A 13,810-nucleotide genomic window follows, 5' to 3' on the forward strand; every position below is an offset into this window, starting at 1 on the left:
GATAGACTAAACCACCAGTGTTTACAGTACTCTCACGAACTGACGCGAACCTGAGGGTAAGTCCGGAGTCCCACTTAAATAGTAATAGTTCATTTCAACACACGGCCGCGACTGAAAGAGATAGGATAGACTAAGAGCAGAACGAAATCCCGCTATTGATGCTATTCCTCGAACGATAATCGACTAGCCAGGTACAAGGAAGTACATTGGAGTATATTCTTATACATTATGTGTATTATGTATTACTGATTACTGTATGAAAATTTCAAACAAATGTACGCTTAGTCCCGTTTGGATAAGTTCGGCAGTATCTAATCGTTAACTAGTCACGCAATGAACACACTACAAAGTACAGTACCTGTCCTAGATTACTTCCTGGTTGCATCAAAAGGAACAAAGAAATGCTAAACCTAGGGCTCTAAGTTTACTACTGTTTTCTTATGCTGCGCATTGAAACAAGAATCTTGAGTGCCGTATGCGACGGCTCGCAACTGCAGTGTAGATTACAGGGCTCGTTCGAGGGAGCGTCGTTTGCGAATTACACAAACACGCGTATGCAAAGACGCGTCAAGAAAGAGCGAGGAGGCGATCGCGCGAACCGTAATCCTGCGTTCGATTGCCTGCTATCTTATTGACCGCATTTCCAGACTCCAAGTGTGTATACTCTGAAGTAATCTTGCCTTTTTTTTTAACTCAGCCTAAGCACATTAGTCGTCGCTGAACTAGAAAAAAATGCCCCGGCTTACAAGAACGTGATCTCACACTATTACACATACGCGTTCTAACGCTAACAACGTGATGTAAAGACAGAAAGCACACTGCAATATGAGAGCGTCAGATTTAATTCCGTAAGTCGGATTTTCGTTTTTTCGAAGGAACTACTTTTTATAATTAAATGAACAAGGTTATTTGAGATTTAATACAAGATTATCAGACAAGACCAAAACTAAAAGCCAGCGGCGGTTTTTCCTTCGGTTGCACGAGGGCCCCCCTCACCACACCTTCGTCATTTACTACCTGCGAACGCTCAGAGCGACCCCCGATATGAGCTATTATTTAGCTCTTAGTTCAGTTATCATTAGTCATTAGACTTAACTGACTTAAGTCTTAACTGGTTGAATGTGATGTGCTAAAAGTACAAGAAGTGCCCCCCCCCCCCTTGGTAAGGCACTTTTCTCATGACTTTTCCACGTATTAGAATAATCGATTATTAATCGATTAATAATCGATTAATCGATTATTTTTTATAATCGATTATTGATAATCGATTATGTGAAATAATCGATTATTCCCAACACTAAGATAAAGACGACAGCTGATTACAGAAAATGGCTGCGGTGCGGATAATCAACAGGTGATAAAGATATCCCGCTAGAGCGCAGCAGCGCACGGTGAAGATTTTTCGAGGTCAGAAAGCAGTGGATACCGCAAGATCTTTGCAAAAAAGTGAAGCCTACAAGTTATTCAGGGGGCCTGTTCCTAAAAGTCCAATATTATTATCTCAGAGTAAGAATCTTACTCTGAGATTATTATTCATGTTCACATTCACACAACATTGCAAATATTTAGACATTGCAAATTTTACATCATAGGTACCTTTTGCAAAGTAGCTAATGTAGCTATGAAAAATAATAATATACCGAACACGGGCTAAGGTTTAGGATATCCAAGTATTTGATAGTGAAAACTGTATAATCACGAAGGTCTTCACGTCCTGAACTCCTGAAATTGAATAGGAGAGGGCAGGATACGAGAAAGCCAGCCTTTCCGAGAACCAACCTTATCTCTATCTCGGGATAAAATTCGCTCGAGACGGGAGTCGAACTAAAAACCTAGCGCTTAAACTCCAAACTAACTAGGCTGCCGTCAACCTTGCACTTCGCTAAAATGTTAGTCAAACAACGTTTTCAAAGGTTTTTCCAACCAGCCTAGTTTCCGTGGGGCGTAGCGAGTCTGCCTTGTAAGCGCTAGGTCGCGGGTTCGATTCCCGCCCGGGGCGGACTTTATTCTGAGGTGATAAGGTTCGTTCTAGGAACGACTGGCTTTCTCCTATCCTTTTCTATCTCTCTTTGATTTCGAGACAAGATATATTACAGTTAAACCTGAGGCTGAGATTCAAAATTGTGTCTCTTTTCTTACGAAATCACAGACCACAGACAAATTAACTATGAAAGGATAACACAATTTATGTTTTAAGAAATATATAAATCTCTCGCTAGGTTATCAACAATATTGTATTTTGTCAAGAATTTACTCGTATGGGGTATAAAGAATCTAAACGTCTAAAACTAAACAAAAGATTACATCAACGTGTAAAAACTTAAACATAAGCAGAAACGGGGGCTTACAAGATTGTTTAAGGGTGTGTAGGTATTTTTCTTATGGAATCAAAACCGAGTTATCTGTAAAAATCTTGGACTTCTTGTAAATACATACATACATAATTAAATATTGGAAAATATTGGACTTCTTGTAAATCTTGGACTGAAATTAGATAAATGCGTACCTACCTACTAAATCTAATTTCGGATTTTGCATGGAATCCCCGGATTTGCTATAATCCCCAACTAAGAACCCTAGTCAAATAGAAAATAAGGTAAGCCATTATCTAATTTGGGTGTCTAATATGAATCTAATTAATAATAATGGAAATTGGAATCTGGAATTACAGATCACTTCTCATTCCGTATAACTAACCTGTACTAAGGATAACTCGGTTATGATTTCACAACGAAAATACGGCCTTCATTTGCCCTGCCCTTCCGAATAAGACCAACAGCTGGATATTTTTTTCATTAGAAGGCATTTAAACATTTTTTAACACTAAGAAGTATACTTTTAGAACGGACACACATGCAACCTAGGACCTAGACTTGTGGGTACCAACACTGTACAATAAGTAGAAAATATGAAAGAAGAAAAGTTAAAAGAGAGTCATGAGTAGTAATAAATGTTAAAACTAGTGTTGGTAAGTAGTAGATTAAACGCAATCTCACTTGAAAAACAAAATATGGGAGTTGTAATCTCATTACAATTTTTAAACGTCTCTTTTTTTACTTTCCTTATCCTATAGGAAGGAAAGTAATGTATTTTTGGAATTCAGAACTGTTATTTATTATGTTAAGACGGTCTCTTCCTGATCCCTTTTGTGCCGCGTCCATTTCAGTTTAGGACTATTGCACTGCCGGAATTGATTTACAATTTTAAGAGTAATAAAAACCTGTCTAATGTGGGAATCGAACTTTGAAATCATCACAGTCTAGCTTATACTCGTAAGTTCTAAGGTTGGAAAGACGATTTTTTCTTGGCAGTCTAAACCCAGAAGAAAAGAGAACAAGAAGGGGAAAAAAGTGTCATGCATTCTAAACAAACGATTCAATTAATTATACCCTCAATGACAGTGTAAACGTGTTTCTCTGCTCAGTTATAGGGTAGATTACTATGACCTCAATATCAGTTGGAAAACTGTGGCTCCTGTTCTAGATTAGTTTACTGCCAGCCTCAATTACATGTTAGATTGCCAACCTCAAAGGATAGATGGGACATAGAATATTACTACCCTCACTGGTGCCCGGCTTATAGGACATTTCTTACAGGGTGTCCTCAGTTGTGCAGATATTCGTCCAAATTGTCACTCACGTACACAATTCTCACTGTGTTGGTGAAGCCAGCGCCCTTCTTCCATCCGGTCACGACAATGACTGGGTCACCCTGGTTGAGGAACTTGCGGTCGCGCCCATACTTGATACCGTGCGCGACACGCGTGTCCACGTCGCGCAGCCAGTCCGCTGGGCTGGGCTCTAGAGGGGAAAGAAAGGGAAGGCGCGCAACATTAGTATAGAATAGTTGTTAACCCGTCCTTTGTACGGGATCAGCGCAGTGTAAGATTTTGAAGCGCCACCACCATCATTTTGAATCAGGATGAAATGTGACAATTTTAAGTAGCCTATGTCACCCTCAGTACTGTTCTTAACAACCACAAAAAATGTCATCAAAATCGGTCCAGCCGTTTTCTCGTAAAAAGATGACAACAACAGGTTTATATCAGCGTGACAGACAGATATGCATACAGACTGACGGAGATTTTTCTCCTGTGATTTTTGGATTCTTTTCAATCCATTTCCATATTTCAACAATCTTTTTACACTGGTAATGCCGCCACTGGTCGCTACTCCATTAAAGTAGTTAGTCAATCGTCCTCACGAGGCAAAGTGCACCCCGAACTCCAAGCGTGGAGCTAAAAAATGACTCCGTCGGGAATCAAACCCTCGGCCAAATCACTCACCTTCATACACTAGTGGTATAATAGAGCGGTGCAGATGTAGTTGTCTGGCCACCTGAGGGAATCTGGTCACGGATATGATGGGACATCTGGGCCGGTATTTGGATATGAGACGGGCCGACGTTCCAGTGGTCGTCAGGACTACAATAGCGCCGGCAAATACCTTGCTGGCGGCCTCAACTGCGGCGATTGCCACTGAGTGTGCCGAGTCGATCGGCAGGGGAAGCTGAGAAACAAAAACAGTCATCATTAAAACTAAAAACGCCAGCCTGGCACTAGGTCAAGGGTTTGATTCCCGCCTAGGGGGGGATTTTATCCTAAACAGATAACAGATCTTCCTTCTCTCTTCGATTTCGGTACGATAATAACTCCATTGTTATACAATACACATACATAGTTCTCTAAATAAAAAAATAAAAACATTGGCTCTTCAAACCAAATTTTCTTGCCAAAATAACGTCCTATTTGGTATAATATATTGTTCTATTGTTGCTGTAGCGGTGTAGCTGCACCGAGGGGACGGTCTCTAGCCAAGATTATTTGGCCCGTCCCGAACCACAGTCAATCATCATGAGGACCTGTACTTTTGCTTGGAAGCATGGTGAACCCTTTGTAACCTCCAGCTAGCCAGACTGGTTAGTGTTTGGCTGCTCTGTTCTGATCCCTATTTAGAGTCCCACAGTAAGACACTGGTCTCCCTGTTTAAGGTACCACAGCCATACCGTTTAAGGTCCTCCAGCCAGGCCTATACGATAGACATGTGGGTATTGTTCTATTGTTTTGTAATACTCACCATACTCTTGAGTTCAGTCAGCAGTTTGGTGTGCCAGATAGCAGCCTCTGCCTCCTTACACGTGTTATGCATGGCCCGTACACACTCCACAGGGTAGTCTCCCTTCGCCGTCTCTCCCGACAGCATGACGCAGTCCGCGCCGTCCAGGACAGCATTGGCGACGTCGGAAATCTCGGCCCGGGTGGCGCGAGGCTTCTTGATCATCGACTCTAACATTTGCGTCGCGCAGATCACGGGTTTGCCGACCTGTTGAAACAAATGTCATTCATTAGTCATTATTAAAGCGTGGACAATGCTTTAAAAAACGCCTCGGGTACACCCCGGCCTAAGTAACTAACGTGGATCAAGCAAAGCTAGTTTTTTTTTACCAACTCTGTCGAATCGAACCAGGGACCTTCTGCGTGGCAAGCACGCGCGTTACCGCTGGACTAGATTCGTAGAAGCTTAACCCATTAACCCATCTTTTAGAGCTGTTTGTCCACCACTGGGCTAACTGTGGTTCCCCCTATTCTTTTACCTTGTTACACTTGGCAATCATTTGCTTCTGAGCAAGGAACACTTTCCAGGGTGGGATTTCAATACCCAAATCTCCTCTAGCTACCATAATACCATCGGCTTCAGCAATGATTTCATCCAGATTTTTCACTCCCTGATGATTCTCAATCTTGGCGATGATCTTGATATGTTTGCCTTGCTCGCCTGTGAACACAAGTTAAGTAACGTTCAGTGTGGTTGGTATTTGGATGGGTGTCAGGGAATGTCATTGTGTCTTATGGCACACTCAAGGGTAAAGATTTACCTTGCCCTTCGAATCAACTACACTTGAAGAAACCTTTGCTGGTGAAACAGATAGGTTTTATCTATCCAGCCTTCCTTCTCTCTTCGCTTTCGGGATGATAAGTCCTTAGCACAGCTACAGTTCCCTCTATCACACCTCTTTTTCTTCATCTTCAAATAGAAAGTAAAAAAAAAAAATCTGGTGTGAATATCACAAGACTTCCATTACGGAACTAAAACAAACACCTCAATTTTGAAAAATCTTTGACCAAAATATGAAAATCCTTATGCTGGGGTTTACGAACTCGGGATTTAGCCAGCCTAGTTAGCTTAGTTGTAAAATTGGATAAATTTCACCATATATTTCGGGTTACTCATCAAAGTTCTTGTAGAGTAAAAAGCTGGGTTAAATTTTTGTACTCCCACTCCCACCTTTTCATGATTTGTCTGGGTACCAGTTAATGACAAACCCGGCAGTCTGAATTTAAGTTGTACCTTCAAGAGGCGCTCTTATAATAAATAACGAGTATGTATCTATCTATTATCTAAATAACGAATGAAGGGTAACTCTCGTGAGAAGTGCCCTTACCAGTTGCCATTAGTTTCTCAATAAGACGCACATTGCTTTCGTACAGGTTCGGTTCCTTGCAATGCGGAGGTTCGGGTTCGCTCGGACATTCTCGTGGTTTCTCGGAACACTCGTCGGAGTTCGATTCTTATCGTACGACACCAAATGGGTTTCAAATTGTTCCCCAAATGTTTCGCGTAAAATGGCATGATTTCAGGAGCATCACAGGATGTAGGATGCCAGGAAGGAGCAATATAGGAGAATAGGAGATAGTCCAGGATTGGGAGGGCAGTGGAATAAGGTAAGGAACACAGGAGAAAAGAAGGGATGAAAGGAAGAGAAGAAATTGGAATAATAGTACCTATGCCTAAAGCAGCATCCACTTTGTGTGATCGAGGGACAGAAATACGTCCACACTATTTTTCTCAAACCAAAATCTCATCATCTTACTTAACTTATAGGTACGTGTTTCCAGTCGAAATCGACTGACATGTGTACACGTCGTACCTACCTTAATGTCACCTCACTATTATTTTCTTCTGGAATTTTATCTACTTGAATTTTGAATTGAAAGAGGGGGTCTAGAAAACTGTAATGGGACTTCTTCTTCTTCTTCTAAGCTGGATGTCCAACTAAAGCACTGTTCTAGGGTTGTTGTATTAAGTTGTTAAACCCTTTTGTACTAGGGTTCTATTGTATTGTATTAAATTGTTAAACCCATAAAATATACGAGACCTTGTTTAGACTGCTGATGCTGGGGTAGTAAAGGGACTTTTCAGTCTCATTCGAGCAGGATAAACAAGGTACAATTCTATTGTATTCTACTAATATTGAAAGAGGGGCTCTGGAAACCTGCAATGGGACTTCTTATTCTCAGCTCGATGTCTGACTAAAGCACTACTTGTTGCACTACTTACCAGTTTCAATGATTTTCTCCAGCATGTCCACAGCGACAGAGGCCGGTCCTATGGTGCAGATAATACCGGTCAGACGGACATAGGAGGATTTGTTGTCAATGTCCAGGCCACACAGATGGTCCACGAATGTGTTGGCGGCCAGAGCGCGCAGCTGGGAGGGGGGAACATAGCCATCGACCTGCGGAACAAAGAAGAACATAGTAAACTTACAAGGAGAATTAAATAGAGTGAGAATTGAATCGAATTGAATTAGAATTGATTTGAACTGAGTGAAAAATGACTTGAATAAAACTTTGAAAAATTTACCGTCTCTCTATAACTGATTAATTGATAAATTGTGGGCAACTTCTTGCCGAAAGGAGGGTAAAGCCGATGTCGTAGATTCGTGAAGCTTAGGATGCCTAGCTTTCTTTTAATCCATACAATCTCAGTTGATTGATCAAAAAGACCTTTTTGGTTCCACAAGCGAATTCATTAAATTGCCACTAACATGAAGTCTTGCGCCATTTCTTGCACCAACATAAAATCAACATGAGACTGCAGACCCGGGGGGTCTTCACTGTAGAGAAGAGTGCTATCTACTTGCACTCTGTTCCTAAGAGGATCCAATAAAATAAAGATAGGTAGATACATCTCATAAAGTTATACAGATAGGCAGGTATTTGTGTTGACGTGAGCTATTTTTCTAGATTATCAGTGTACTTGAATCCTTATCAGTGATGCTCCGATATAGAGAAATGCTTTTATAACCTACTAAATACTTGGCTGAGTGGGTAATTTTTTCCCTATAAGAATACCGGTATTGCACAGGTATATTCCATTACTGAAAGATTCCATAGGTAGTTACAGAAACAGAAGTAATAGATAGTATACAGAAATAATAGATATTATATTATTCAGAGATTAACCGTGCTAGGTTGATATTGCTGTGGTTGGTTTTATCTAGTTTGAAATTCTTGACACACCTATATATGAATAAGGACCATCCTAATCGCCTAGTTGAGTCAAAATAAAGAGTGTATAAAGTCAACAAACATGAATTTGTAGACCCCTTAGTAAGTTGCATTAAGTGGCATAAGCAAGTGTTCATAGTGTGTTTCAATTGACATGAGGAGGGGGAGAGGGGAAGAGGGGGAGAGAGAGAGAGAGAGAGAGAGAGAGAGAGAGGAGAAACTACTTGGATCCAATAAAATAAAGATAGGTAGATACATCTCATAAAGTCATACAGATAGGTAGGTATTTGTGTTGACGTGAGCTATTTTTCGAGATTATCAGTGTGCTTGAATCCTTATCAGTGATGTTCGAATGGAGAAACGCTTTTATAACCTACAAGATACTTAGCTAAGTGGGTTATTTTTTCCTATAAGAATACCAATATTGCACAAGTAAACAAGTATATTCCATTACTGAAAGATTCCATAGATAGTTACAGAAGTAATAGATAGTATACAGAAATAATAGATATTATATTATTCAGAGATTAACCGTGTTAGGTTGATATTGCTGTGGTTGGTTTTATCTAGTTTGAAATTCTCGACACACCTATGTATGAATAAGGACTATCCCAGGCTAGTTGAGTTGACTTATCAAAAACCTTGAAAAATAGACCAAAATAATGTCTGCATAAAGTCATCGAACATGGAACTGCAGACCCCTCCAGTAAGTATTAGGTTGCATAAGGCGCATAAGCAAGTGTTTGTCTGCACTTCTACAGTCTGTAAATAGTACTATTAATAGTGTTTCAATTGACATGGGGAGAGGGAGGGAGGGAGGGAGGGAGAGAGAGAGAGAGACCTAAAGAGGGGACCTACTTAAAAAGTGAAGAGTAGGTATTTCATGACACAATTGAAGCAAACAGCAATGTCATGAGAGTCATGACAGAGAAGCAAAGCCTGTCAAGACATGAATAAAAATTCCGTTTCAATAAACCGGTAATTTTTGTCAGTCAGTTGAAGTGTCGGGAATATAAGGTGATTCAAATTTTTCATCAGGTGGAATGAGAGTTTACCTACTTAGGCAAGGTTACATAGGTGTATATGTAGTACCTATGTATCACTATATTAATTTCCATTCATTTGAATGTCAATTACCATATTACTGATTGAATAGGTCTATTCTCAAAAATCTGGATTCTTTGGATTCCGTTTCATTTTTCTTACAAAGAGACTACATCACAACATGCCTCAAAAGTTGGCGTCATCCAGAAACGAGAACATCTAATTGAAGTCTTTGAAATGACCACCCTGTCTGCCCCTCTGTAGCTTGCTTGTCTTTTGTAAAAACATTTAACTTTAAATAAATAAATAACTTTAATTAATTTTCCTAGATCGTCAAGTTCAAAGATCAAAATCCAAAATAGAAACACCCAAGATACAGTAGACGTCAATAATAATAATAATATTGAAATTGATTGGGGGTGGGAAGGAAACCCTATCCATTCATCTTTATTAACTTTAGAAAGTTACAAAACAAGGGCAAACTTCTATGCTGGGAAAACACCTTGGCAATTGCCCCAACCTACCCTAACTTAGAGCCGGCATTCGTGTTGAAATCGAAAAAAAGAACTTGCCAAAAAAAAAACCATTGTCAAAACAAAAATAAATATTGGCAAATGAAGTTGGAAACGTGTGAAATTGAATTTTTTTTCTTGTCCTCTCATCAAAATATCAAATCTGACAGTACCAATGAACAAAGGGTAAAAAATATTGACTGAAACCTCAAGGCCTCAAGCCAATCCTCGAGAACTTGCTCCATAACGACCTACCCCAACTAGAGAGGGGTAAGGCTAAGGTCCATTGAAAAAAAAAGAAGAAAAAAACATGGGCCAAAACATTCCAGAGAAAAAGCTCCAAAACACAACTCGACCTCAAAAAAAAAAAAACGAAATAATTCCAAAACAAATTGACCTCGAAAAAATCTCATTTCAGGCTCCGGTCAAACCCTTCTTTTACCTCCAAAGGATCCACAAAGGGGTAAGGCTAAGGTCCATTGAAAAAAAGAAGAAAAAAACATGGGCCAAAACATTCCAGAGAAGAAGCTCCAAAACACAACTCGACCTAAAAAAAAAAAAAACAACGAAATAATTCCAAAACAAATTGACCTCGAAAAAATCTCATTTCAGGCTCCGGTCAAACCCTTCTTTTACCTCCAAAGGATCCACATAGGCGTTATCACCGGACGGCCAAACCATGGCTCTCACTTGACCAAAGCCTGGCGGACACTGAGGGCACCGAAAAACTTTTCGAGGACAAAATCCGTCGACCGCGCTTAACCCAAGTGCTCTGACTCGCGACACGAAACGTACTGACAAGAAAAGCATTCGATATATCTCACAGCGGGAGAGGAGGACGAGGCGGGGAGGGGAAGAAGATATATATCTTTCGGATATATACGAGTAAATATATAATAATTTTATATATCTAAATTTCCGAATTTTCTCACTGCGGTGACTTTCACACAGAGGTCGACATTGAGAAAAATAAATAAATATAGTTCGGGAAAAAAATAAATAAATATAACTTTGGGAAAACGAATTGTGGGAAAAAGAAAAGGGAAAAACAAGGGAAAACGACGTAAGAGGGACGGAAAAATGGTCGAAAAAGGGAAGTGGGGAGAAAAACGCACAACGAATACTGAGTTGTGTGTGACGAAAACGATCGAAAACGGATAGTACGCGGGAGGGCGTCGATATTTTTCGTTTTGTTTTGATCGAAATTCACGTCAGCTGATGATGTTTCGGTGAGAAATTCTGTACAGTGGCCAAGTTATTTTGAATCGGCTTCTTGCTGGCGGCTTTGGAATTTTGGCTTTTCATGGGATCTCAGACTCCTCAGAGATCTGTTTTCTCAAAAGGATGATGCTCTATCGCTCATGTACTTGAACGAACTACAAGTTGGACTTTATGCTGGATTTCGTAGATTCGTATAAGCTTAACCCAACCTTTAGGGCTGTTTGCCCCTCCACCTAAGCCTCGGAGTGGGATTTTTGGGTATGAGTACTGCTCGTACGTATTTAACAGGCTTGAGGCTTGAGTAGATGCCCTGTTTCCTCGAAGTCCCTTTAATGGACTGGAATGAAGGTATTGAAGGTTTGGTCTAATTTTTGGAACACCGTATGTAATCCACCATAAACTTCGGAACCTTCTGGAATGGTCTTTTGACCTGCTTCAATGTTGTAGACCCTTCAACTTTTTTGCTGATTAGCAGGCATGAGGCTTGAGTAGATGCCCTGTTTCCTCGAAGTCCCTTTAATGGACTGGAATGAAGGTTTGGTCAAATTTTTTGAACAACGTATGTAATCCACCATAAACTTCGGAACCTTCTGGAATGGTCTTTTGACCTGCTTCAATGTTGTAGACCCTTCAACTTTTTTGCTGACGAAATTGGAACCGAAAGAAATGTAAACGAGGCCTGAATTGAAAGATAGAAATAGAATTGCAGACAAGGGGTATGCGTAAAATTGCCTGAGGGAGAGAGGGAAGGAGAAGGAGGGGAAAGGGAGAGGGAGAAGAAAAAAGGGAGGGGGATAAGAGAAAAGGGGGGAGGAGAGGAAAGGGAAGGGGAGGAGAGAGAAGAGGGAAGGAAGGAGAGGCTAAAAAGAGAGAGGGAGGAGAGAGAAGAAAGAGAAGGGAGGGGGAGGAGAGGGAAGAGGCTAAAAAGAGAGGAAGTAAGAAGAATACTAGAAACATGTGGGAATAAAGTGGGAATAGAAACTACATACCTCTCTCTCTCCCTCTCCCTCTCTCCCCCTCTCTCTCTCTCCCCTCTCTTCTCTTCTCTCTTTCTCACACATGCACTGTTCTTCACATGTCACCGGCTCTCAATAATAAGAATAATAATGCTGATGATGGCAACCTCTGTCCCGACGTCATTCAAGTTCTAATCCATATCTCATCATATGGTTTTTGTTTTGAAAACAATAATCCTTGATATATCATAATAGAAAGTAAAAATAATTATTGTAATAGAAAGTAAAAAGTAATAGCTGATGATGTTTCGGTGAGAAATTCTGTACAGTGGCCAAGTTATTCTTGACTTCTTGCTGGCGGCTTTGGAATTTTGGCTTTTCATGGGATCTCAGACTCCTCGGAGATCTGTTTTCTCAAAAGGATGATGCTCTATCGCTCATGTACTTGAACGAACTACAAGTTGGACTTTATGCTGGATTTCGTAGATTCGTAGAAGCTTAACCCATCCTTTAAGGCTGTTTGCCCCTACACCTAAGCCTCGGAGTAAGCTTTTTGTGTATGAGTACTGCTCGTATTTAGTAGGCTTGAGGCTTGAGTATATGCCCTGTTTCCTCGAAGTCCCTTTGATGGACTGGAATGAAGGTTTGGTCTAATTTTTGAACACCGTATGTAATCCACCATTAACTTTGGAACCTTCTGAAATGGTCTTTTGACCTGCTTCAATATTGAAGACCCTTCAACTTTTTTGCTGACGAAATTGGAACCGAAAGAAATGTAAACGAGGCCTGAATTGAAAGAAATAAAATTGCAGACAAGGGGCATGCGTAAAATTGTCTGAGGGAGAGAGGGAAGGAGAAGGAGGGGAAAGGGTGGGGGATAAGAGAAAAGGGGGGAGAGAGGAAAGGGAAGGGGAGGAGAGAGAAGGGAGGGGGAGGAGAGGGAAGAGGCTATGGCAACACATTTGATATTCTCAGCATGTACAGTGCAGTAAATATGTATATAGACACACATACATATGTACATAGTCTCACATACATATACATAAACACACATACATATATGTACATAGTCTCTAGCATATGAATAACACCATTCACCATATCAAGGTACACCACACCAGTATACATTCTGAGTTAACACATACAACCTCTGTCCCGACGTCATTCTAGTTCTAATCCATATCTCGTCATATGGTTTTTGTTTTGAAAACAATAATCCTTGATATATCATAATAGAAAGTAAAAATAATTATTGTAATAGAAAGTAAAAAGTAAAATTAACTATCGTATTGGAAAGTAAAAACGTTAACAAGTTGGCCAAATTTGAAAAGCTGAAGAAAACATTTGAAAAATTACTGAAATAATACCAATAATAAGTAAGTAGGTAGGTACAAAAAAAATATTTTTTTACTCTAAAATAAAATTGAAATTTTTATTTGAACAAAATAAGAAGGTAATAATTAAAGATTTTCCTATCCATTAAATAAAAAATAAAATCTGTTCCTAAAGGAAGATAGAATTTATTTATTAACTTTTTTGGTTAATAAATATAACACAAAAGTTATAAATAAATTACCACCAGTACTTTTTTACTGGCACTTTTTACTTTCCTTATCCTATAGGAAGGAAAGTAATGTAATCGGGTCAAAATTTCGATGGTCAGTTTTTAGTGCCAAAACACGTTTTGAGGTCCCTAGAGCCTAAATCCAAAGTTTCAGCCATTGGTCCGTGGGTGTGTCTGTGTGTGTGTCTGTCTGTCTGTCTGTAAACAAAATATCTCGAAAACG

General features: G+C 39.9%; 1 protein-coding gene across 1 annotated transcript; it reads right to left on the reverse strand.

Annotated features, from left to right (window-relative positions):
- Positions 1-2,214: 2,214 nt before the first annotated feature.
- Positions 2,215-10,647, reverse strand: LOC103517401 (pyruvate kinase-like). The gene is made up of 6 exons (XM_026829512.1): positions 10,483-10,647; positions 7,331-7,515; positions 5,593-5,785; positions 5,076-5,321; positions 4,286-4,508; positions 2,215-3,800 (listed from the first exon to the last, which is right to left on the reverse strand). Exons 1-6 carry the CDS (start codon positions 10,525-10,527, stop codon positions 3,604-3,606), a joined length of 1,089 nt encoding a protein of 362 aa, XP_026685313.1. The 5' UTR covers positions 10,528-10,647; the 3' UTR covers positions 2,215-3,603.
- Between the last annotated feature and the right edge of the window lie 3,163 nt (positions 10,648-13,810).

This window comes from Diaphorina citri, unplaced genomic scaffold (assembly GCF_000475195.1).
Source record: "Diaphorina citri unplaced genomic scaffold, Diaci psyllid genome assembly version 1.1 scaffold1835, whole genome shotgun sequence".
Classification (NCBI taxonomy): domain Eukaryota; kingdom Metazoa; phylum Arthropoda; class Insecta; order Hemiptera; family Psyllidae; genus Diaphorina; species Diaphorina citri.